The 25003-nt window shown below is 44.0% G+C and overlaps 1 protein-coding gene and 2 long non-coding RNA genes across 3 annotated transcripts; 1 reads left to right on the plus strand and 2 right to left on the minus strand.

Annotated features, from left to right (window-relative positions):
• Positions 1-5076: 5076 nt before the first annotated feature.
• Positions 5077-7850, minus strand: LOC125978145 (uncharacterized). The gene is made up of 2 exons (XR_007484875.2): positions 7690-7850; positions 5077-7527 (listed from the first exon to the last, which is right to left on the minus strand). It is a non-coding gene; the product is annotated as an uncharacterized lncRNA (long non-coding RNA).
• An 11071-nt stretch (positions 7851-18921) lies between these two features.
• Positions 18922-24656, plus strand: LOC125978147 (uncharacterized). Its single transcript, XR_007484877.2, has 2 exons — positions 18922-19642; positions 19873-24656. It is a non-coding gene; the product is annotated as an uncharacterized lncRNA (long non-coding RNA).
• Positions 20122-23421, minus strand: prph2b (peripherin 2b (retinal degeneration, slow)). The gene is made up of 3 exons (XM_049735197.2): positions 22841-23421; positions 21163-21409; positions 20122-20768 (listed from the first exon to the last, which is right to left on the minus strand). The coding sequence occupies exons 1-3, from the start codon at positions 23419-23421 to the stop codon at positions 20571-20573; spliced, it is 1026 nt and encodes a 341-aa protein (XP_049591154.1). The 3' UTR covers positions 20122-20570.
• Positions 24657-25003: the final 347 nt, after the last annotated feature.

A 25003-nucleotide genomic window follows, 5' to 3' on the forward strand; every position in this document is an offset into this window, starting at 1 on the left:
TAGCTTCTTTTGATAGAATCTCCTATCGGTAACTATATAGCAGACGTTTTAGCATATAATCCCATACTCTGCTCTCTCACTTCTACTTTTTCATGTCGGTGCAGTCGTAGGTGGCCCCTATTGCAGTCATTGTCTTGTTAACTGTCGCCGTGTGACTCCTATGCATGATTGTGTGAATGTCAAAAATTGAACGTACCTAACTTTCTGACCATCCAACCTCCACTGTGGAACAAAAAACCTTACTATTGTATTGAGTAGGTACATTGAGCAACCTAGCTTCCTCCTGACTGCCAAATGTCCTGTTCTAAAATTTATATAACTCGACCTCAACGTCTTAAGCTTGATGAGCCAAAATATCAGATCTTGCTCTTGTTTCCTACCGTTTTAGCCTATTTGTTTTATCCAAATCCGTTCAATATCTGATTATAAATCTTTTCTCTGTAGCCCTACGTATTTTTCAAATTTTTATTTATTTATTTATCAAATCTCCTCAGTTCTGTCAAACTCAGTGCACAATGAACCTCCCTTCCACTTTGAACCAAGCTTCACCAAATTTGGGAACGTCGTAGCAAGGAGTGCGATTTGGTTGTCGGACACTCCAAGTCCATATCTTTTTGCCGCACTTCACCCTCTCAAGTTGGTGTTCTTTTGTTGTTGCTTCAGAGCGACCCCATCCATCACGCTTGAATGAGTCCATTGTTCAAATGAGTCAATTTTCATCATTGTGAGTTCCTCCGCTTTTCACTGTCTTTTCTGTCCCCGAGGATGTTGTATTTCCTCCGGAGTGTACTTGTCCTCCTCCAAGCACAACAGCAGTCTTTTCTTGTCCTTCGCCAAAGGTCAAAGGTGCTTCAGAGCCAGGCATCATTTTGTGGTTGTTCACGGCTGCAGGCGAAGTCTCGGATTGGGTTTCAGGGACCCTGCCACTGAGAATGACAGGCTGGGACATCAAACTTGTAAGACTATCTCCAAATGTAGCTGCTTCCATCAATTTGCTGGTAACGTTTGTTTACCAAACTTCAAATTCTTCTAATAACAGCGGTCTCGTTTTTATATCGTAAATCCTGCAACTCATCATATTTTTGAGCTACATTTTATCTACAGTTCCAATTTAATCGGACAGTATGTTGTCTTCAGTATCATTATTGAAAATCAACTCATCGAGGTCTGCGTTCCACATCAAGCCCTGATCTGTATGTCTTGACCTCTCACATGTTATTGTCATGCTTGCTCAAAAATGTGACTTAGAGTATGGTGCTGTGAATTCTCAATCTCCCCAATGAAATTGGATCCCACCTCGTAGTTCTTATCGTTCTCATGTTCCTGTTAGCCTGCAATTGTCCAAATCAAAAATGTTTTCTTTTAACTGTCTTTCTTTGGAACCTCTAAATCTCTCGTGTTGCTAACCTATCTACACCAGAACAAAAAATTTACCACAGTATAACACCAAATGTATTCGAAAATTCATTGTCATAAAGTGTTGTATTATTACTATCTTCCACTATCTGTCCTACTCACTCCCTCCTTTTGAGGCTTGGCAACGCCCATGCCTCACAGCTTGACAAACTTTTTGGGAGAATGCGTTCTTTACTACATACGATTCCATCATCATTTAATTTGACTTTCTTTCCAAAACGCTTCTCAATTTCTCAGTTCACACATCTTCTACATGTGTTACTGGTTCTCCAGTTTTTTTTTTTTCTCTAGTTAATTATCAATCCAAAAGCTACATGTTTCTTTCTAACATTCAACCTGCTCAAAATCACTCTTTCATCAAAGTCGCTCTACTAATTTTCCATAGTAGTCGCCAACGACTTCAACCATTCAACCTGTAATTTCTTTTCATTCAGGCTATCATTCATCAATGTTCATTTGCACCTCACACACAGTCTCCAAAAAGGAGTCTTTCTATCACATTGGTCCCAATTCATCCAAGCTCACCACACAACATTCATACATCATTTTCAACTCAGGTTTCCTGGTAGAACAATTAAAAAAAAACTTAACTAAAACAAACAATTGGCAATTTAATCTGAATTTTTCTTTGTTTTTAAATTTGAAGAAATCAATCTCTCAGATTTAGCTTGCATTTAGAATTTTGTATAATCTTATAACACAACCAATCAATTATTCCTATTAAATGTAGCATTGCAAAATCTTAAATTCACAATTTAGCTTCTTCCAATTCCTGAAAGCATGTTCTGTCGTTTTTTTTTTTTCTTTCTCTTTGAATTTCTCATGTGGGCTCAACACTTAACATGCACTAGTGTGGATTAGTTCCTGCTCGCAAACAGATTTCTCTCTTTTTCCTCTCATTTTTATCTTTCAAAATCATTTCTGTTCTGCGGTGCAAATTGGATAGACCACAGTCTAGCAAATTTTTTTTTTATACTAAAACTTTAGCCAATGTTCATCATTTTAACATATACGCACACACATGCACGGCTCTCGCACGCAAAAGGTAGTTCCCAGCACCAATGATTCGTCACAGGCTGGCCATTTCCTGTGGTCGATCATGAATCAACCTCCCATCTATCCAAGACTTGTACCTGTCCAGGACCAGGAAACGTGCAAGTAACATCTCAACAGACCCTTCGCACCCAGGTTGCAGCCTGTTTGAACTACTCCCCTCCGGACGCCGTTATAGAGCTCTGTACACTAAAACCAGCAGACACAGAGACAGCTTCTTCCCCCAGGCTGTCGCTCTGATGAACTCACACCACTCTTAGAGTCTCAGAGTCATTACTGTGCAATAACATCCCGCTTGCCACACCTTTTTTGTCTACACTGTTTGTACTATGTGTCCTCTCTGCATCCATTGCAGCCTGGTCATCCTAGAAGAGGGACCCTCCCATCTGTGGTCTCTTCTCAAGGTTTCTCATTTCCCCTAGCTGGAGTTTTGAGTTTTTCCTTGCCCTCTTGGGAGTTTAAGATCAGGGGGTGTTTGAGAATATCTTGCGTTCTTCACATGTCCTGAGTGTTGTTGTTAGTCACCTAAATGTTGAACAGAGGCTGTGATTTACCGAAGTCAAATTCCTTGTTTGGCACGCTCAAACATGGCGAATAAAAAACTCTTGAATCTTGAATCTTGAATGAGCTGGTCCCTCCCATGCACACGAGGACAGCACATTCTAATTTTATTTATTTATCTTCTAGAAGCAAGTTGCATTTCTTTACCACTTGATTTGCATATTTTAACTTTAGTGTAACACAAATTTGAGCTCTAGTCATTTGTAATTTGGGCATACAAACAGCATTGTCATACTTCTTGGATGGACAGGACTTCTAATAATCTAAAAAAAAAATTCTAATAATCTGACAATGACATGTTTTGTTGTCATATGGGCATCTATTCTTTCTTTCTCTGTATGAGCATAAGCGGTCAAAGAGGAGGAAGCTTGTCATGCTAAAAATTTGGCTTTTCCTCTGCTCCTTCCTCCACCCTTTGATTGATATTGTTTTGCAAAACGACACTCTCGTGCGAAGTGTCCTCGTCTCCCACAGTTCCAACAGTTGTCTGAATCTGATGGGGGTTTTGATTTGAATGGTGGCTTGCGACGTTGTTGGTATCTAACTCTTCCTCTGCCCCTTTGGGAACTTTGATAGAAGATCGTTGTATCTTCATTTAGATCATTATCATCATCTAGATGAAATACATCAGAACTTTTGCCTTTCTCAATCCCTTTATCAGCGTCTCTGGGCCACTGCATGTTTTTTGTAAACCAAGCAGTGTCCGCTTCCACCAAGTGTTTCCTCACCCAACTGCCCAAGTCAGGGGGGAAACCAGTGAGGAGCGCAATTTTAAGATGTTGCTGATAAGAACTCTCATCTGCATCATTGAATGGGATGCCACTATGTACCCAGAATTCTTTTTCAAATCTCAATTGAATGGCGGCTTCATCACTTTTCAACTTTCTATCTTTTGTCTTTTGGATTTGTTCTCTTCTTTCTTGTGAAGTTTTCAACCACATTTTAGCACAATCCAATTCTCTCTCTTTTCTTTTCTTTTTCAGTCCATTTTTCTTTCTATCCACACTCTCTTCTAAAACATCAACTACTATCTTCCACACCTCAACTCTCAACTTCCCTTCTACTCCATACTTTTTCTTCCACTTCGGCATATATTGCATACAATTAAGAAATCTACTCGCCATGTACTTCTTATCTCCGTCAAGAGGTAGAGATTTACCGTTTTTATTTCCCATCTTAATTCTAGTAGTTTTAGGTTTTACAATCTCTTTGTCTGAAAAATATTATTATTATTATTATTACTATTATTACTTATTTATTTCTTTGAGGATCCTCAATGCAGGTTTAAATTGACCTTTCAACAAATTACTAGCCTGTATCAATGCTAGAACTGCTATTTAGTCAATTTATCCTACCAGTCACACTCTCAATCACACAAACTCCAGCGCTTTTTTGTTTTTTAGGCCTCATAGCTCGGACAAACCAAAGCCGTATCTCATAGCTCGGACAAACCAAAGCCGTATCTCATAGCTCGGACAAACCAAAGCCGTATCTCATAGCTCGGATAAACCAAAGCCGTATCTCATGGCTCGGACAAACCAAAGCCGTATCTCATGGCTCGGACAAACCAAAGCCGAATCTCATAGCTCGGACAAACCAAAGCTGTATCTCATGGCTCGGACAAACCAAAGCCGTATCTCATGGCTCGGACAAACCAAAGCCGAATCTCATAGCTCGGACAAACCAAAGCCGTATCTCACGTGCACCTGTTTGTTTGTTTTTTTTTATACGCGTTTCACAACAACACAATCACACAACTTCAGGCCTTTAACTTACTTGTCCCCTGGTTCGTTGCACTGCCGGGTCCCGTCAATCCAGCTCTGTCAGACGAAGGCAGACCTAAGATGCTGGCCCAGCGAAGAATTTCCTTCCCAGGTCTTTCTTTACCAGGTCCGGCTAATGGACGCTGGCCCGTCGACGGTGTACAGCGCTTCGTCCTCCGTCAGCCAGATGATGGGTATGAGGGATCCCGGGTTTCGGCACCAAAATGTTAGAGATTTGCTCACTCCAACTTATTTTGCAAGAACCACACGGGAGAAAGGCAAGTTCTTTTAGACACCTGCAGGTGGAGAGTTCACTCGCTCCAGAATGAAGTCTGACTCAGGCCTCTTGCAGGAGCATTTTTATTGAGAGAAACAGAGTGGGGGTTGAGAGTGGGCGTGAGAGCAGACAGGATGGGGCCGAAGCCCCTGGCCTGCTGATCAAAGCACAGCAGGGGGTCTTTCACGATGTTGTGTAAACAAAACAACTTTGATTGCTTCCTCTGCAGCTAGTCAATCAGTTCAAAAGATCTTAGCACTTTGTTCTACTACTTTTGTTAAGACAGGACAGGCGAGGGTAATTATTACAGGTTACATTCCAACATAATCCTACGATAAAGATAACCTGGAAAACCCTAACAATAATCGTTCATGGGTTTTTCCAGTCCTAAAAATTTATTTTCCTACTGTTTTCTACCCTATAAAAAATATGTTGCCGAATATATTATTAAAAGAAATTTTCTTTGCAACTTTCTTAGAATTTATTAAATTGGACACCCAAAACAATATCAGTATATAACCATTGATTTTCTCCGGCTGTACCTTCCGTGCCTTCGTTTTGTGATGCTTCAGTCGCTTGGGGTACTTCTCACTGGTTCAAATTGGTAGCCTTGTACCCCGAGAAAGAAATCATACTCTTCTTCATTTTCGTCAGAAGGTGAAAAATCATCTGAGGGAGATTCGTCAGACGACATCGCCTCCACTTCTGTAGCCGCCATTATGCTTACATGGGCTAAGTAACTCGGCTTTTACTTACTTGTCCCCTGGTTCATTGCATTTCCAGATCCCGTCAATCCACCGCTGTCAGACGAAGGCAGACCTAAGATGCTGGCCCAGCGAAGAATTTCTTTCCCAGGTCTTTCTTCACCAGGTCTGGCTAATGGACGCTGGCCCGTCGACGGAATGCAGCACGTCATCCTCTGTCGGTGAGGAGTGGGTATGTTGGGATCCAGCTCACGGCACCAAAATGTTAGAGTGGTGCTCAGTCTAACTTATTTGCAAGAACCACACGGGAGACAGTATGCCCTTTGAGCACTTGCAAGTGGAGAAATTGTTCGTCACTGTACATAAAGCGATGTTCGAACAAAGTCTGCCTTTGGTCTCTTGCAAGAGCATATTTATTGAGAACAAGCAGGGTGGGGGTGACATTGGACATGTTTGGTGGTCACCTCAGTAACTGGTTAATCAGTGTGGAGGGTCCCAGCTCATTGTATTACAAGGTTGTGAAAAACAGAAATTAGTGGAGCATTTTAGATGACTAACTAAGCAAGAATGTTTCCACACCATTTGGAGCGTTTCAACAACTGAATGGTTAAAATTTTCAGAGTCAAGGAAAGGTAAAAGGTTTAAACAAAGTTAATAATTCTAGTCTACATTCCAACATAATCATACGATCAAGATAATTTGTCAACCCTAACAAATATGGAACTTGGATTTATGACATGTCATTGCCTTGACTTTCACAAACCGGGGCGGATGTCAAAGTGCAAAATAAAACCCAGTACAATTTCATCATTTGGATAACAAGCAATTTTATCAGTACTATTTTAAAATAACATGATTGGATATGTACAACAGCCAAATTAAATTGCACCACATTCAAAGGCAGACAGAATGGCATTATTTTTTTTCAAACAGGGCAAAGTTTAACATTGGCGAATGGTTCATTTGAATCTTGCAACTAACATTTGCTTCATTCTTCAACAGCTAGGAAGTGAGTGTGAAATGCCCATGACAGGGAAAAGTAGGAATTTTTATTAAAATTAGTCATTTAAAAAGAGGTCATAGCTGCAATAATTGAAGTGAGTATTTTATTTCTATTTGTCTTTATTCTTAGAGTTTCTGAAGGTCGCTATTAGCTATTAGCCATCATTTGAACGTCTACTCAATAAACGTCTAAAAAAACGTTCACATATAGACGTCTAATAGACGTCTATCCCGTAAACGGCTAAAACTTTCCCATATAGACATCTAATGGACGTCTAATAGACGTCTATCCCGTAGACGTCTAATAAACCTTCACATGTAGACGTCTAATAGACGTCTAATAGACGTATATCTTGTAGATGTCTAAAAACACTTTCACATATAGACGTCTAATAGATGTCTAATAGACATCTATCCCGTAGGCATCTATAGTATAGACGTCTAATAGACGTTTATGCTATAGACGTCTATTTTTTTACACTTTTAGACCATTTTTAGACGTGTTTTAGCCGAGACGTCTGGGTAGCATATAGACGTCTAATAGATGTCTATTAATGCTCGCAGGGATGTGTCCATAAAACGCCAAAAGTATTTTTTTTTTTTTAAAAGCTGAGTTTTCAGGGGCGATTTTATCTATAAAATGCAAAATTTTCACATCAACCACTGTAGCTACTCCCGGTCGAAAGATCCACGCCTCGTATTGACGTTGAAAATATTTAATCTTCTCATACATGAAGAAACACCGTGAAATCTAGATAAATGAAATGAAACAAATTAATATTTGACATAACAGAACTTTCACATATACATCACCGCTTCTTCACAAACATGTTGCAAGCACACATTGCACAATAGACGCTACAATCAACAACTTAAGTCAACAACACAAAGTAATTCTTTAAAACACAGTTACCGTGTGCGCCGTTTGTTGAGCTTCGCGCCGTTGTACTGCGTGTGACTCGAAGAAAGAGTGCGTTGGAGACAAAAAGCTTTTCTCTTTTTAGGCTCTTGAGGTTTCTCTTTCAACTCTCATAGGCACACTTGCGCCCCCTCAATGTCATACATATCACTGCATCTGAGTACACAAACATGAACTAGGGTTCATCTTAACACCCCCACTTGTACTCAGCATGCACAAATTCCAACAAAAAAGATATGAATACACACAAAATACAATACAGATTGGGATTTTTTCCATTCCTTTAAACGCCAAACATCATGCTTGCAAACTTTCTAAGTTTTGATTTGGTGACAGGTTTGGTCATGACATCTGCAATCATACCTTCGGTAGTGCAATCTAACAGGTTCACTTTTCCTTCGTTTACAATAGACCTAATAAAATGATACTTAATGTCTCCATGCTTGCACCTCTGTCTGTTCACAGGGTTTTTGGCTAAAGCGATTGTTCCCTGGTTATCCTCATACACTACAGTTTGTGTGTATTTGTAGTCATCAATGTTTTTCAACAGCTGTTCTAAATACTATATGCACTCCTGCATAGTAGAGGCCAGAGCCATGTATTCTGCCTCACATATTGAAAGCACCACTGTAGGCTGTTTCCTAGTTTTCCATGAGACTAAAGCATTGTTGTTACTTAGGCTTATTCAGTAACCTGTGGTGCTGCGTCTGTCTGTGACATCCGGCTTCCATTGTTACTCCCTTCCAGACAAGGTTGAGGTAGGCGAGTTGCAGCGGCTAGCTGGTTTTTCATTTCCAAACTTTACGCCATGCCGCCCAAAAAAAATGAGGGCTACGATGAACTCAAATCATCCATAGGCTTGATACGGCAAGACTTACCACACTCTTAGAGCAGCAAGCCACCCTGCTCCAGCTAACGTCTGAACTAACGGAGCTTAAGAAATTATCCAAGGAGAAAGATGAGAAAATCCTGTCGCTTGTACGGAGAGTAGATGCACTGGAGCAGTACTCCCGACAAGAAGACCTCATAATCACTGGTCTTAAAACAACACACCGCTCCTATGCCAGGGTGGCGGGTCCTCCGGATCCCTCGACAGATGACTCTCCATCGGACAAACTGTCAACGCTTGAAAATCAGGTAGTACAGTTTTTCGAGAGTAAGCATATGGAACTCCAGAAAGGAAACATTGCCGCTTGTCACACACTCCCAAGAAACCGAAAACGACCAAAAGATGCTCCGAAAATTATCATTCGGTTCGTCAATAGGAAATATAAAGTGGATCTTTTGAAGCAAGGGAGGAAACTAAAAGGAACGGGTGTTTACCTAAATGAACACCTCACTACGAAGAATGCTGAGATAGCCTGGAACCCACGCAAACTGAAGAAGGAAAACAAGATTCTCGTAACGTGGGTCAGAAACTGCAAAGTATGGATTAAAACAAACGGAGCAACACCAGAAGATGTCAAAACCCTCGTTGTGAGTGAACTGGAGGAACTGAAGATCTATGGCCTGGTGCAACCTAACATCTACTGTCAGGTTCAAAGTGCTAACTGAATATCTGAATAAGAGAAAAGGATCATCAGACAAAAAACAAGTGAGGCAGAATATTGAGTTTTCTCGCGAGGAGTGAGACACAGATTGCTTTCTACAATCGGACTACACTAAAAATCTGTTTACACTCCTCACTCTTTTTATTTGGAATGCCCTACCCACAGTGGGAGACGATTAGCCCCTGAGGGTGAGGGGGAAAAAAAGATTGCTGGCTTCGTCTCGTAAGAAAAGAAACAAAAAGTAATGCACAAAGTGTTGCGTGCAGATATGGCTATATCAGCAAAACAGTTTAAGCAATCAATAACACTCTTGGATTCCGAGAGATAAAAAGAGAAAGTGACGTTCTTTAAGGAAGATCAGAAGGTTCATGACGCATCGTTTGACGTGTTGTTTTCACGATCTGTTCTGGTGGACGCTGAGATGTCAGCAGTATCTTGTTTGACACAACCGTCATCTCGCCCCTGACCCAGCCGTAATCCTTCTGTTCTGTTGCACAAGATAAGAATAAGCAAGGCAAAGCAGCAAGCATACTGAGCAGTAACATTATGAATAAGTACTCATTAGAAAACGCATGATAACATATACATACAATTTTTCTAACATCTACAATGGCTGAACTGATGACCATAAACTGGTACCTATTGGACCCTCCTGACGAGAATGGTGGATTACAGCGGAGCACAACATGGCAAACAGAAACTGGCGGGGAGGACATCCAACTCAGGTAGACCGTCCCCTTACACCCTTCATGCCATCCAGTGACACTCTCAATAATGCAGGAATTTCTGTCCCACCGAACCTAGACTCTTTATTATTTAATTAATTTGACCTAGAGAATGTTACTGCTGGTATTTATGAGTCCTTCTTGAACCCAGATACTAATTACACTTCCCTAAAATCTGTTGAATTGTCATGTGAATATTTTTCTGAAGATATGTTTAACAAACTGTGCAATACTCCTCCTGGCCACTGCCAAACAAATGTATTCTCCACTGTCCACTTTAATGTACGGAGTATCTCTAAAAATCATGATGGTCTGCAAACCTATTTATCAACCTTAACACATTCCTTTTCAGTAATAGCTCTTACTGAAACCTGGATGGTTGATAATACATCTAGCTACCCTCTCTCTCACTACACTCCTATACACTCATGTAGACCAAAAAAGCAAGGTGGAGGAGTCTCACTGTATGTGATTGATAATTTCAATTTCTCTCCCAGAAAGGATCTAAGTGTTAACTTTGATATGACTGTAGCCGAATCTGTGTTTATAGAACTGTTGGAATAATATTAAGTGAAGCTTTGGCCTGCCAGACCTGGAGGCCTCGCCTTTACGAGTTTATCTTTTCCTTTTATCTAGGTTCTTCCTTTTATGTGATAGGGATGTCTTTTGATCCCTGTCAGCCATTTGTATCCTTCCTGTCCTTATGTTGTCTGTGTGTTTTCGTTCCCGTAAGAGGCCTTCACTGACAATGAGCAGGGCTTATTTGCATAGGTGACATGTTCTTTGTTTGATTCACAGGAACTTCATTCCTTTTTATTTAGATATAGGTTTGGTTCATAGATTGTAGTTTATCAGACCTGTTTTTCTTTGTTAAAGGTTACATACAGTTAGAAGTAGTTGCATAAAAGTTATCCCATATTTACTCAATGTTTGTTTAAGGAACTGCATACCGGTTACCTCACGTTTGCTTAATGTGTGTTGAAATGTTTAGGACAAGTTACTTATTACTATTGTGTGTTAATTACCAAGTAGATAAAGTTAGCAAAGGTCTAGTTGCATTTGTTCCACAGCAAAGCGGCAATCGACGTGCTTCAGGGTATTTGACCCCGGTCGAGGACGAGTCAGCCAACTGTGAAGGAAGACAGCTGGGGACGGCCTCTGCGGGGGGTCACGAGCCAACAGCGAAGTGCTAATTGACACCACACTACATTCTTTTGCTAATCAGCGTTGCTACAGACACAATCCCCCCTCCCTTTAGTGTAGCAACGCCTCTGTAACCAGGGCAACCATAACATTAAAAAGAGGGGCACGTGGAGTAAGGACTCAGAACTGATGGAGGTTGTAACTGAGATTGCTTTCTCTATCGTTCTCCTCGCGAGTAAACCTGTTCTGGATGTCTTCTCCTCTTCATTCCAGCAAGTGTCTAATCGTATTTAGACCCAACAAGAACTTTCATCTTGCTCACTTATAAACAACAAAAATGTGATAATTGGATGTATAAATAGACCACCAGACTCTGATAAAATCACTTTCAATGAAGCCCTCGACTCCACTCTAGAAATCATAAACAAAGAAAACAAATTGTGTGTTCTACTTGGTGACTATAATATCAATTTGCTTGAAACTAAGCAGTCACATACAGCAGACTTCCTTAATACATTATACTCCAGTAACTTTTTCCCTCTGATTAACAAACCCTCCAGGATCACAAGCTCAACGGCCACTCTCATTGACAACATTTTATTTAATTTTCTAGACTACAAAATAACATCTGGCCTGTTGATCTGTGATGTATCTGATCATCTTCCTGTCTTCAATTTCATCCACAATGATAGTGGTCCAAAAATCAAAGGTCATACTGGTGATCAAATGAAATTCCGCAAATTTACCGAGAAAAACATGGTATCTTTTATATCTATCATCAGCTCTGTGTCATGGGATGAGGTTATCCTGTTGCAAGATGTCAACAAAGCCTATCACTCCTTTGTAACAATACTCACATATGCATTAGCGTCCTCATTTACTTTAATTTCTAATCGTAAAAATAACTCCAAAGGGAAACCATGGATAATGGATGAACTAAAAAAATCTTCACGTAAAAAAAATAAATTTTATAGAAAATCTATTGTAAATCCCACCCCTATAAAAGAAATATAAAAATAAATTTACAGTATTACTAAGGAAAACCAAACAAACTTACTATGCTGATAAATTTACTCAAGCCTCTGGTGACATCAAAACAACATGGAATCTTATCAACCATTTATTACATCGCAAAAAATCTAAAACATCTACCCCAAATGAGATGCTGGGGAAAAATGGAGCCCATTCAAACCCAGTAGATATTTCTAATGGTTTCAATGATTTATTCGTAAATGTTGGCGCTACCTTGGCATCTAGCTTCTCAACCTCTGATACAAGCCCCTGTTGCCTAATTAAAGGGCAGTTTCCTTCACTCTCCATTCTTGACCCTCCTAGTGTTGAGGAAGTTTACAGCATTGTCATGAGCTTGAAAAACTCAGCCCCTGGCCATGACGAGATCAGAAGCTTACTTATTAAGAAAATCATCCTTTCAATAATAATCCCACTAACACACATTTTCTCCTTATCTTTCAAATTTGGCATTGTACCCCAAGAACTAAAAATTGCTAAAGTCATTCCTATTTTTAAAGCTGGCGAGACAAATGAATATGGTAATTTTCGGCCTATATCCATTCTTCCATGCTTCTCCAAGATTCTAGAAAAATTGGTTTATTCAAGATTGGCAAAGCACCTAGAAACAAATAATATTCTCTACAAGCATCAATATGGTTTCCGCAAAAGGTTTTCCACTGAGCATGCACTGCTTCAGCTTGTCAACCATATCTCAACAGCTCTTGACAATAAGAAATTCGCTCTTGGCGTCTTTCTAGATCCAGCTAAAGCATTTGATACTGTCGATCGCTAAGCTAGAGAGATATGGAGTGAACGATTCTGCCCTGAAATGGTTCACAAACTATCTTGCCAACAGAGAACAATATGTATATTTAAATGGTTGTTTTTCCAACAGATCTAAAATACTATTTGGGGTCCCGCAGGGCTCAATATTGGGTCCTCTATTATTTTTGGTGTACATAAATGATTTTTCCATGTCTTGTTCAAATTTTCTCCCTTTGTTATTTGCGGACGATACCAACCTCATTGCCACCCACGATGATTTTAATTCCCTCATTGCAAGTGTGAATGCTGAGTTGTACGCTATTACAAAATGGTTCAAAACAAATAAGTTGACACTCAATATAAAAAAAATGTAACTTCATGATCTTCTGCAATATAAACAAATCTTACCCCAAAGAACAGACCAAAATTTACATAAACAATAACGAAATCCATCAAGTTACTAGCACAAAATTCCTAGGAGTTATAGTAGACGAACACTTAAATTGGTTCCAACACATTGATTTGGTTTGCAAAAGATCTATGAAAATGCTAGGTATTTTACGAAAAGTTTGTCCCTTGGTTCATCCTTCTGCTCATCTCACTCTGTATTATAGTTTCCTGTTTCCTTTACTCAATTACTGCAACATAATCTGGGCAGCCACATATCCAACATACCTCAACAAATTACTCATTTTACAAAAGAAGTTCCTAAGAATAATCTCTTTTTCAAATAGATATGAACCATTGGCACCACTGTTTAGAAATTATTCATTACTGCCAATTGATAAAGTAAACATTCATCAAACCTGTCTACTCATCCATAAATACATATATAGGAAACACTGTCTTCCAGCCACTTTTCATAATTTATTCACATTTGCATCAGACTTTCATTCTTCACCCACCTTTCTGTCGAACATCACGCCATCAATATAATATCCACTTTAGAGGGCCCTCACTCTGGAATAAGCTACCAATCCATATCCGATCCATATCTGCACAGGCTGCTTTTACAAAGCACCTGAAACACCACCTTCTCCGCTCATGATCCTACCAGTCCATAATTACTCCACCGCACTCAGCTGATCCATACTATGATCATCAACTTAAACCACAATTTTGACTCAGATTCTTCCTTGTTTTGTTTTGTTATTTTCTGTTTACAGTTCTTCTGTTCACTTTTAGCTATTCCTATCTGGTGTCTTTTTGATTGCTTCAACATCGATAAGTGTCCATTTTGTTTCGCTTGTTTCTTATTTTTGTATCGTGTATCTGTTTATGTATGTATACATACACACTCGTATATATGCATATATAAATATGACAAATTAATATTTAGCTTGTTATGCTTTTGTTTATTTACTTATATATATATATATATATATTTTTTTTTTTTTTTTACTTTTCTTAAACACTTGAATGACATTTGACTGCAAAGCACTTTGTTTGTTCTGCACTTTGTTTGTATATATAACAGGAGTGGAGCTTCTTACAAGCCCTAGGCTTCGTCTCCCTCCTTTGCACTGTTATTGCTATAATAATATGTGCTAAACAATAAAGTAAACATCAGCTGCCCAGTCTGAATCACTATAGGCCACTTGGCCTAAATTCTCATTTTTCCTGAAACACAACTCTTTGTTTGTAGTTCCTCTGAGGTATCTGACAATGTGTTTCACAGTTATCCACTATTCCTCTGTTGGCTCACAAAAGTACTGTGATAATTTGCTTACCACAAAGCATAAGTCTGGACGTGTACATGTTAAATATATGAGGCATTCATCAGATATTTTGAAATCGATACCCATAAAATGCTTAAGCTGACCTAGATCTTTCATCTTGAATTTTCCTGAAAGCATCATTTTGACATCTTTCATTGTTTTCTCATTACTGGCTGAAATGATCAAATCATCTACCCAGATTATCAAAATCACCTTTCCTTGTCCTTTGCATAGACACTGTCACGGTCGGGTGGAGCATGGAGCAGGACGACCAAGTGCAGCTTGGACCAGGGTTTATTGGCGGAACTCAAAATACAGACTCGGTAAACTGACATGACTTAGCAAAACAAAATGACTTCCCAACGAAAACATTCTTGACACCGACAGGAACCAAAAGGACATGAAGACGACACGACAGCAACCAAAACCAATGATCCGACAGGGACTGAGGGGGAGACAGGACTTTTATACACGACAGGTAACGAGAGGCAGGTGGGAACAATCACACTGATCATGGGCACACAGGAGGGGAGGGGCGAGCACACAGACAGAAACCAAGACAACAGACACATAGTGGAGCAGTTGGGGACGCGACGTGACAGACACAAGAGAGAGATATATACACTTAATGACAAAATTGATTGATGGGGTCAAAGGTCAAGCTGTCAAAAGGTTGATTGATGGCTTACACATCAAACAGTTTAAATATCAAAGTGTATAATGTCATAAAATATGATTTACGGTTAATGAATCATTGATATCAAAGGCATGATTTGCTGTTGTTATAGTACCGTATTTGCCGGTGTATTTTGCCCGCATACAGACAATTGGTGAAGGCATCCAGGCCGGTTCGGAGGCGGGTTCAGGTGTGGCCTGAGGGTGCCTCCGATGCACTTCGTGACTGCTTTGACACCACTGACTGGGACTTGTTTAAGCAGGCAGCCACCTTCAACGATCGGACGGACATAGAGGAGTATACTGACTCTGTTACCTCTTACATCACGAAGTGCATCGATGATGTGACTTGCTCGAAATCCGTCGTCACTCGAGCGAACTGGAAGCCATGGCTGACAGGGGCTGTCCTCAGACTGCTGAGGGCCAGGGACAAGGCTTTCAGAGCGGGGGATGAGGCTGGCTTGAGGACAGCGAGGGTCGACCTGTCCCGAGGCATCAAAGAAGCGAAGAAGGCGTTCTCGTGCAAGGTCTCCACCCACTTCAAGGACAGCAAGGACGCACGTAGCCTTTGGCGGGGCATTCAGACCATCACGGACTACAAGCCCGCGCCGAGGAGCTGTGAGGGCGACGTCCGTCTGCTGAACGATCTGAACCGCTTCTTTGCTCGCTTCGACGCCCAGAACAGTACTTGCCCGCTGAAGAACACTCCCCCCCCACACGAGCAGCCCCTGCGCCTCTCTGCCGACGGTGTGAGGAGGGCGCTTGCCGCTATTGACACCCGTAAGGCGGCGGGCCCTGACAACATCCCGGGTCGAGCGCTGAAGGACTGCGCTGGGGAGCTGCCGGGTGTCTTCACGGACATCTTTAACGTTTCCCTGCAGCAGGCCATCGTCCCCTCGTGTTTCAAGGCTGCCACCATCGTTCCTGTGCCGAAGAAACCTGCACCGTCCTGCTTCAATGACTACCGCCCCGTGGCACTGACGCCTATCATCATGACTCTGTCCGAAAGAAGGCCCAGCAGAGGCTGTACTTCCTGAGACAGCTCAAGAAGTTCAACCTGCCACGGGAGCTGCTGAAGACCTTCTACACTGCCATCATCCAGTCTGTCCTCTGCACCTCCATCACTGTCTGGTTTGGATCGGCCTCCAAACAAGACAAGCACAGACTGCAACGGATAATAAGGACTGCAGAAAAGATAATTGGAATCAACCTCCCATCTATCCAAGACTTGTACCTGTCCAGGACCAGGAAACGTGCAAGTAACATCTCAACAGACCCTTCGCACCCAGGTTGCAGCCTGTTTGAACTACTCCCCTCCGGACGCCGTTATAGAGCTCTGTACACTAAAACCAGCAGACACAGAGACAGCTTCTTCCCCCAGGCTGTCGCTCTGAAGAACTCACACCACTCTTAGAGTCTCAGAGTCATTACTGTGCAATAACATCCCGCTTGCCACACCTTTTTTTGTCTACACTGTTTGTACTATGTGTCCTCTCTGCACCCATTGCAGCCTGGTCATCCTAGAAGAGGGACCCTCCCATCTGTGGTCTCTTCTCAAGGTTTCTCATTTCCCCTAGCTGGAGTTTTGAGTTTTTCCTTGCCCTCTTGGGAGTTTAAGATCAGGGGGTGTTTGAGAATATATTTCGTTCTTCACATGTCCTGAGTGTTGTTGTTAGTCACCTAAATGTTGAACAGAGGCTGTGATTTACCGAAGTCAAATTCCTTGTTTGGCACGCTCAAACATGGCGAATAAAAAACTCTTGAATCTCTTGAATCTTGAATCTTGAATGAAGTGCTTTGAGCGGCTTGTCATGGAGCACATCAAATCCGTTCTCCCCCCCGCCATTGACCCTTTCCAGTTTGCGTACCGTGCCAAGCGGTCCTCTGAGGATGCCATCTGCTCTGCCCTCCACTCGGCCCTCACACACCTGGAGAGAAAATACTCTTATGTGAGGTTGCTGTTTGTGGACTTCAGCTCTGCCTTCAACACCATTGTGCCGCAGCGACTCATCTGCAAACTCGACGAGCTGGGCCTCAGTACCTCCCTCTGCAACTGGCTACTGGACTTCCTCTGTCAGAGGCCTCAGGTGGTGCGTGTTGGCGACAAAATCTCCGCCAGCATCACGCTGAGCACGGGGGCCCCCCAGGGCTGCGTGCTCAGTCCATTGCTCTTCACCCTGCTGACGCATGATTGCACTGCGACCTACAGCGACAACCGCATAGTGAAGTTTGCTGACGACACGACTCTGGTGGGTCTCATCACGAAGGGCGACGAGACTCGGTACAGGTCGGAAGTTGACCTTCTGACCACGTGGTGCAGGGACAACAACCTCCTGCTGAAAGTCGACAAGACCAAGGAAATTGTTGTTGACTTCCGGAAGGGTCACACAAAACACCTGCCGCTGATCATCGAAGGTGCTGTGGTGGAGAGGGTGAGCTGCACCAAGTTCCTGGGGGTGCACATCAGTGAGGACCTCTCCTGGTCCGCAAACACCTCGTCACTGGCAAAGAAAGCTCAGTGACGCCTGTACTTCCTGCGGAAGCTCAGGCGTGCATGTGCTCCTCAGGCAGTCCTGTCTACATTCTACCGTGGCACCGTTGAGAGCGTCCTCACCAGTTGCATCGCTGTCTGGGGTGGTAACTGCACTGAACAGAACTTGAAGGCCCTGCAGCGCATAGTGAATACGGCTGGTAAGATTATTGGTGCTTCGCTCCCCTCCCTGAAGGACATTTACACTTCCCATCTCGCCCGCAAGGCAACCTCGATTGCGAGAGATGTGAGTCACCCGGCTCACTCTTTGTTTGACCTTCTGCCCTCTGGGAAGAGGTACAGGAGCCTGCGCTCCCGCACCACCAGACTCGCCAACAGCTTCTTTCACAAGGCTGTTAGGACCCTGAACTCGCTACCCCCTTCTGCGTAGCGTGTGGCACTGTTGCGCTATTTTCTGGAATATCTGCTGTACGCGCACTTGCTCCTTTTTTGCTCCTCTTATTTATTTATTTATTTATTTATTTATTTATTTATTTATTTATTTATTGTGTTATTTATTCATTACTTATTCAGCACGCTGTTGTGAGCCATGTCTTGTCACCGTGGGATCGGGGGGAACGTAATTTCGGTCTTTGGCATGTGGAGAAATTGACAATAAAGCTGACTTTGACTTTGACTTTTGACTCAGTGTATAAGTCGACCCCCTAAAATTCGACGGAAATTTACGATTTTATGATATATCCTTTGTATAAGTCGAGCTCAATTGTTGCATTATATTAAACTTCAAAATTCAATATGCGAAATTTATTAACGAAATGTGTTCAAATTCCGGGAGGCCGTGGGCATGCGGCTGTTCATAAGCACCGCGGAGGAGATCGCGGAGCCTCATTCGACTTCCAGCGGCTGGCGAGCTCATGCACGCCGCCCGGCACCAACGGGAGGCCGGAAATAGCTCCAAGCCGAGCGGATCGGCACTTTATAAGCACCGCGGAGATTGCGGAGCCTCATTCGACTTCCATCGGCCGGCGAGCTCGCGCACCCGCCCGGCACATCCGGGAGGCCGTGCGCACGCGCCAAGTGGCCGAAAATAGAACCCCCCCGCCCCCCCCCCCCCCAGCGGATCGGCTGTTTATAAGCACCGCGGAGGAGATCGCGGAGCCTCATTCGACTTCCAGCGGCCGGCGAGCTCGCGCACCCGCCCGGCACATCCGGGAGGCTGTGCGCACGCGCCAAGTGGCCGAAAATAGCCCCCGCCGAGCGGATCGGCTGTTTATAAGCACCGCGGAGGAGATCGCAGAGCCTCATTCGACTTCCAGCGGGCCGCGCACTCGCGCACGCCGCCCGGTTCAAATTTTCTAAGTGCAACGCACAATGAGTTGCATGAGAAACGGCCTTGGTTACCATCACATTTGAAGCGATGAATACGAAGTTAAATTTTATGACTCGGTGTATAAGTAGAGGTCGATTTTTTTCGATCGATTTTGGAACGAAAAATGTCGACCAATACACCAGCAAACGCGGTATACGATATACTATATCTGTGTTTGACTAAAGCCCCGCCTCAGTTGTTCGTTCGACGGAGGTGCGTTCAAAGACCGCTCATTTAGTAGGACTTTTCAAAATTACTGGGGTAAAAAACTCACATCGCAGGGGGTATCGGCAACACTTTATAATTGATATAATGCTCTGTCTAAACCAGTGGTTCTTAACCTGGGTTCGATCGAACTCAAGGGGTTCGGTGAGTTGGTCTCAAGGGTTCTGCAGTGCCTCCCCTGCGGAGGTCCGAACATACCTGATTTATTGTGTAAATTCGTGATGACGCATACCTGAACTGGTCTCACAAAGGCATCAGAAGTCACTGATTTGCAGGTTTGTAATTTGTTGTGAGTTCATGAATTGTGTTGGTTTTGTTCTTTGAACAAGGTGATTTCATGCTAGGCTCCTTTTATGCACCAGTAAAAAAACATCTGTCTTGAATTTGTAAAAAAATAATTTTATTTTTCACTAAAGAGGGGTTCGGTAAATGCGCATATGAAACTGGTGCGGTTCGGTAACTCCAATGAAGTTAAAAACCACTGGTCAAAACGCTTTGCGTTTAGTCTGCAGGGGCGCTACGGAGGTGCCGGGTCGGCCGTTTCCTTGGCTCAGGTGGGGCTGCCGCTTCGAGAGGAGGAACGAGCAGGAATACTTCAAGGTGGGAGAAAACAACACTAGGGGTGATTTTGGTAAGGAATTAGCATTTGAACAGGGCTAAAAGCTACAAAAAGTTGATTTAGCATGATGTGGGAGCGGGGGGAACTTGTATTGCACATACATGCCGCTGAGGAGACCAAAAATAAGTGAGACACTTGCATGTCAATCATACTCTCTTTATACATTTGAGGACTAAAATCTCTGCAAGACAAAACACCACAAATATTAGTAGAAACAAAGGATGACTTGAAACTTGAAAACATCTACACAATAATCTGCAGTACGTGTGTGTGTGTGCGCGCGCGTGTGTGCGTGTGTTTTTGTGTGCTGCAAAAGTAAAAAAAAGTTCCACGTCAGCCGTAATAAGAACTGAATATGATTTTATGTTCACCCATTGTTTGTGAGTGAGTGAGTGAGTGAGTGAGTGAGTGAGCGAGCGAGCGAGCGAGCGAGTGAGTGAGTGAGTGAGTGAGTATAAAAGTGAAAAAACACGATTACATGCTAATCTAAAAAATGAAGTGATGTTGGTGGCACCGTGTCTGTGAGGTTTTTATTTACAGGGTGGTTTTGTGAGGAAGCGGGAGGGCGGGCACGTGTGTGGGTCTCAGGCGTTGGCTGCCTCGTCACCCTCCTGGACGTGGTTAGACTTGCCCAGCATCTTGATTTTGGCCAGCATCTCCCCCAGCGTCTCTTTGACGCTCTTCTCCAGCAGCCAACCTTCGCTATCACACTCCGGGTTCTCAGGGTCACTCATGGTCTCCAAAGCCGTGCTTAGGTACTTCAATCCTGCCATAACAGCACACTACACCACGTGCACACGCACGCACACACAAACGCACGCATGCACACACACACGCGCGCACGCAGACGCACACACACACAAACAATGAGGTTTTGAAAGAATTGTATTGTATTGCTAATTTTATCTGCTCTCCAGTCAGTAATGGTGCGGCTTGTTGTTTGCGGCGCCTTGAGTCAGGAAGCCTGATCTGGACATGGGAAGGAGGATTAAAGCTTCCAGAATAGTCCCTGATCCTCAGCGAGCGTGTTTTGATACACTTGAACATTTTCCTAAGGACATGTCTCTCGACTGGTTGGTCAGTCGGTCACCCATTTTGACTGAGGTGCTGCGTGCGTACATGCGTCCGGGTAAGAAGCCGGAGCAGCCAAATCGGGAGTGCGAAGGTCAGGCTCACCTGCAGCAGAACGAAGACGCTGACGAGCACGCCAACACCAGTCATCAGGCCACTGAAATAGGAGAAGAGAGCCTCGCGGCAGCCCCGTGTCCAGATGTTGAGCTCCTCGGTGCGGTGGTCGTAGTCGTAGTGGGCCGAGTTGTTGGTCAAGTGGTGCTGGATGCAAGGTCGAGGCGATCCCGGATTACAGCAGCTGAACGGGACACTGTCCATCAGGAACTTTCCGTCCACGTTGCTCAGGACGCGACTGCAAGGCAAAGGCACATGTCCGCTGTCAGTTGAACATGTTTTGTGGGGACCTACACCCTCTCGCCTATTTGCCACTTTTCATCTTAGGTCATACACGTAGGTCTTGGGCACCATTTTGTGGCATCTTCATGCCCATGTCTGAGTGCTTTGCTGTGCCACCAGCCATCTTTGGTAACCTTGTGGCTTCTCAGTGGACAAAAAGCTAGCTCACGTGTTTCCCGCCAACTGGATACCAAAAAGTCCAAAGTTCGTTGTTAGGGTTGACAAATTATTGTGATCGTGTGACTATGTTGAAATCACACAAAACCTTCCACTTTTCCTTGACACAGTTGTTGAAACTTTTCAAATGATGTGGAAACATTCTTGCTTAATTAGTTATCTCCACTTGTATCTGTTTCCACAACCTTGTAAAACAAAGAGCTAAGCCCTCTGCACTGATTAACCAGTTTGCAGAGGTGATCCCCCACCATGCTTTCTCTCAATAAATATTTTCTTGCAAGAAGCGAAGGACCGACTGCTTTCAAGCACCTCTGTACCACACGGGGTGCTGATGGCTTTCGCCGCTTGCAAGCGTAAAATGGCCAAACTGTCTCACGTGTGGTTCTTGTATAGAAGGTAGAGTGGACAAAACTCTATCGTCCGTATTTGTTTGTGCAAATCAGTATGATTGGTTTCGCACCTGGCACGTGTTAATTTGACACATAACTAAGCTATCTGAAATTGGCTTGCTGACTTTGACAATAAACAGTGTTAATGTCTCCAAAATTTTGGGCGGTAGCCTGACAAGTGGTGGTTTTGCCTGACAGCACCACATTTATGGCATTGCGTCTGCCCATGGAGGAACGCATTCTATCCATACTTGTGACAGTGTGACACAAGACGGTGAGACATTCAGCGGCACGTGTAGCCCGCCCGTGGAGCCCACCCGTGGTGCTTCCCTGTGGTGCCTGGCCGTGGAGTGGATGCCAGCTCTCCTGAAGCGCCTGGCTAGCCGGCCCCCAGGAGCATTGTCGAGTGGCAAGATTGGCAGCCACAGCTGGTCCGCAGCGGACGGCTCAAGCTCAAATATGTAAAAAGCCGGATGGAGATTGGATACAAGAGTTGAGACATGGCCGTCCAAGAGAAAAAGCAATCTGGTTTCAGATAGGCTACGAAGGCAGTCACGACAGAAGCCGCTGACATGAAAGCGGACACGGGGCCTGAAGCGTGCAAGACCGCGCTGCCACGTCACTGACCTTTTCATGTCAGAAAAGATCACATGGTGGCAGATTAAAGATTTAGGAGCACTCTCACCTTTTAATCCACCTTCATCCTCTTCCGACCTCATTATCATTAGCTCTTAAACCTACCTGTTCCCCATAGGCTATTTAGCGACTGGCTCCAAAACACAAAATCATGGCGCCAACCGACGTGCGGTTTCGGCACTCACTCTTTGACTTCGCCGTTGCTCATGTCCAGGTAGCGGTTGCTGATCCACTGTACCTCGAACCAGTCCCTAAAGTTGATGTTGCCGCAGCAACGAAACTCAATCTGCGTCAAGTCCAGCGTGCGCTTCATGAAGCAGCGCCCTGGTGTGTCGGTGTCCTTGTAGAAGCGAATGCTATTCTTGAGGCCTTGCGACAGCGTCAGGTAGACAGCAAACTGCATGAGGAAAGAGAGCAGCGCCAGCAGCAGCATCAAAATGTTAAAGACGCAGCACAGCAGCAGGAACTTTCTCAGCATGGGCTTCCACTTGGAGAACTTTAGCGGGTCCAGCGAGTCGTGGCAGACTTTGGCCCCGAAGCTGTTGAGGGCGCAGGCCAGCAACCCGGCCAGGATCAGCAGGTTGGGCACCAGGTGGCTCTCGTTCTCGTCCATCAGCTCGCTTCTCTTGCGCAGCTCCACCTTAAAGAAGACACCCAGGCCGAAGAGGAGGACACTGGCCAGGACCGATGCCCAGTAGAGGATCCACAGTCCCTGGGCCAGCTTGACCCGCTTCTGCAGGTTGAACTTGACCGGCATGAAGGGCATCTTGAGCACACAGTGGACAAAGCTTGGCGCTTGGGTTTTGCCGCTACACTAGGTCAGCCTCCGCATCCATCAGGCCAGGCCACGGGGGACTGGGGGGGCACCCATTGTGCGCGGCCGCAGCGTGTAAGTGATGAGGCGCAAAGTCTTGGCGCGGCTTCACCAGCTTCGCTCCAGGCGCGAAGTGGCCCACGCCGGCTCCTAAGCCAATTAGCTGAGCCCATAAGAGGGCTTACGCTAAATGGGGATGGGGCGGGGTCTGCTGCCATCACGTGCAAAGTTACAGACAGACTGCTGTGCTCCCGCATCCTTCCTTTCATCTGTCCATTCAGCCATCTCGCTGATTCCCAGCCGAAGCTCCAAAAAGGTCCACTTATTGGTGGCAAACATCTCAGGGGATGCCAACTGTTGATTTGTGACAGAGACTTTTCTGGCATAAAGGGCGACACATGGGTGCAGGAGCAGAGCAAGAAGCATCCACCCTTGTTCAGAACAAGCAGGAAAAATAGTAGAAAGGAAGGCAAAGACAAACAGAATGAAAATGAAAGGTGCGTTGGAACACGTAACAGGGAGAAAAAAAAAACGCAGGCAGCCCCTTGATCCCTCACTGAAGAAATGTGCTTAGTCCTCAAGGTCCTCACGCCCCGGTGACACTTCATGGTCCCGGTACAGCCATTGTCATCAAAAACTGATTTCATCTGAACGGTCAAGACCCAGCAAAGGGTCAAACGCCACAGAATGAGAATAAAGTAGCTAAAAAAAACAACAACCTTCCCAGCGGTTAAAATTGTCCAAATCACAGCTTTCTAGGTTGATTTGCGCCGGTTTTGGATCCCTCAGCGCTCCAAAATGACCATAGCCATAAGCCATAAAAAGAGTACCCCGCGGGTGACACCATTAGTGGACTTTCCGTCCACGCGGTGGCAGTAGTTGGCACGAAATGCCGCGAGCCTGCATCTCCAAGAACTGGAAGAAGTCTTATCGTTCCCCCCTTTTTTTAGGCGATCTCGAGCGCCTCCCTGATGCTCGATCGCTTTTGTGCTCGTCAGGCGTCCCGTAATTCATGTTGTCTTTAGTCAACGCTTGTAGGTGTTGTGCTCGATTTGGTTCCCCCGTGAGATTTTGTTCCCCCTGCCGCGGGAGCGCGCACGCCTTGTTTGGAAAGCGAAAAACCGATGCCGTACGGCGTCGTACGGCGTCAGCACTATGTTGTTTTCAATAAAAACATGAAGAATTCACGTTTGCGTCAGTCAATTTGAATTTTTATAAAGGATTATTCTCATTTGATGTCTTTAAATTCATCCGCGTTCTGCCATTGAAGCGGGGTGCATTCAAAGACCAGTCGTACAGACGGAACACTCACTCACTTCACCAAAAAGCAACGATATAATTACGTGAGCTCTTTGCATAAACCTCGATGCAAAGAAACTCCTCCTTTTGGGTACCGTTACATGCTACAAGGCGTATATATTACAAATGAGACTTTATTCTTAATTGTGATCATCATTCATCCATCCATTTTATTACTCAGGTATTTTCAAAGCAAATTAATATTGTTGCGTTTATTAATTTGCTTTAAAATGAC

Source organism: Syngnathus scovelli, chromosome 12 (genome assembly GCF_024217435.2).
Source record: "Syngnathus scovelli strain Florida chromosome 12, RoL_Ssco_1.2, whole genome shotgun sequence".
NCBI classification, from domain to species: Eukaryota; Metazoa; Chordata; class Actinopteri; order Syngnathiformes; family Syngnathidae; genus Syngnathus; species Syngnathus scovelli.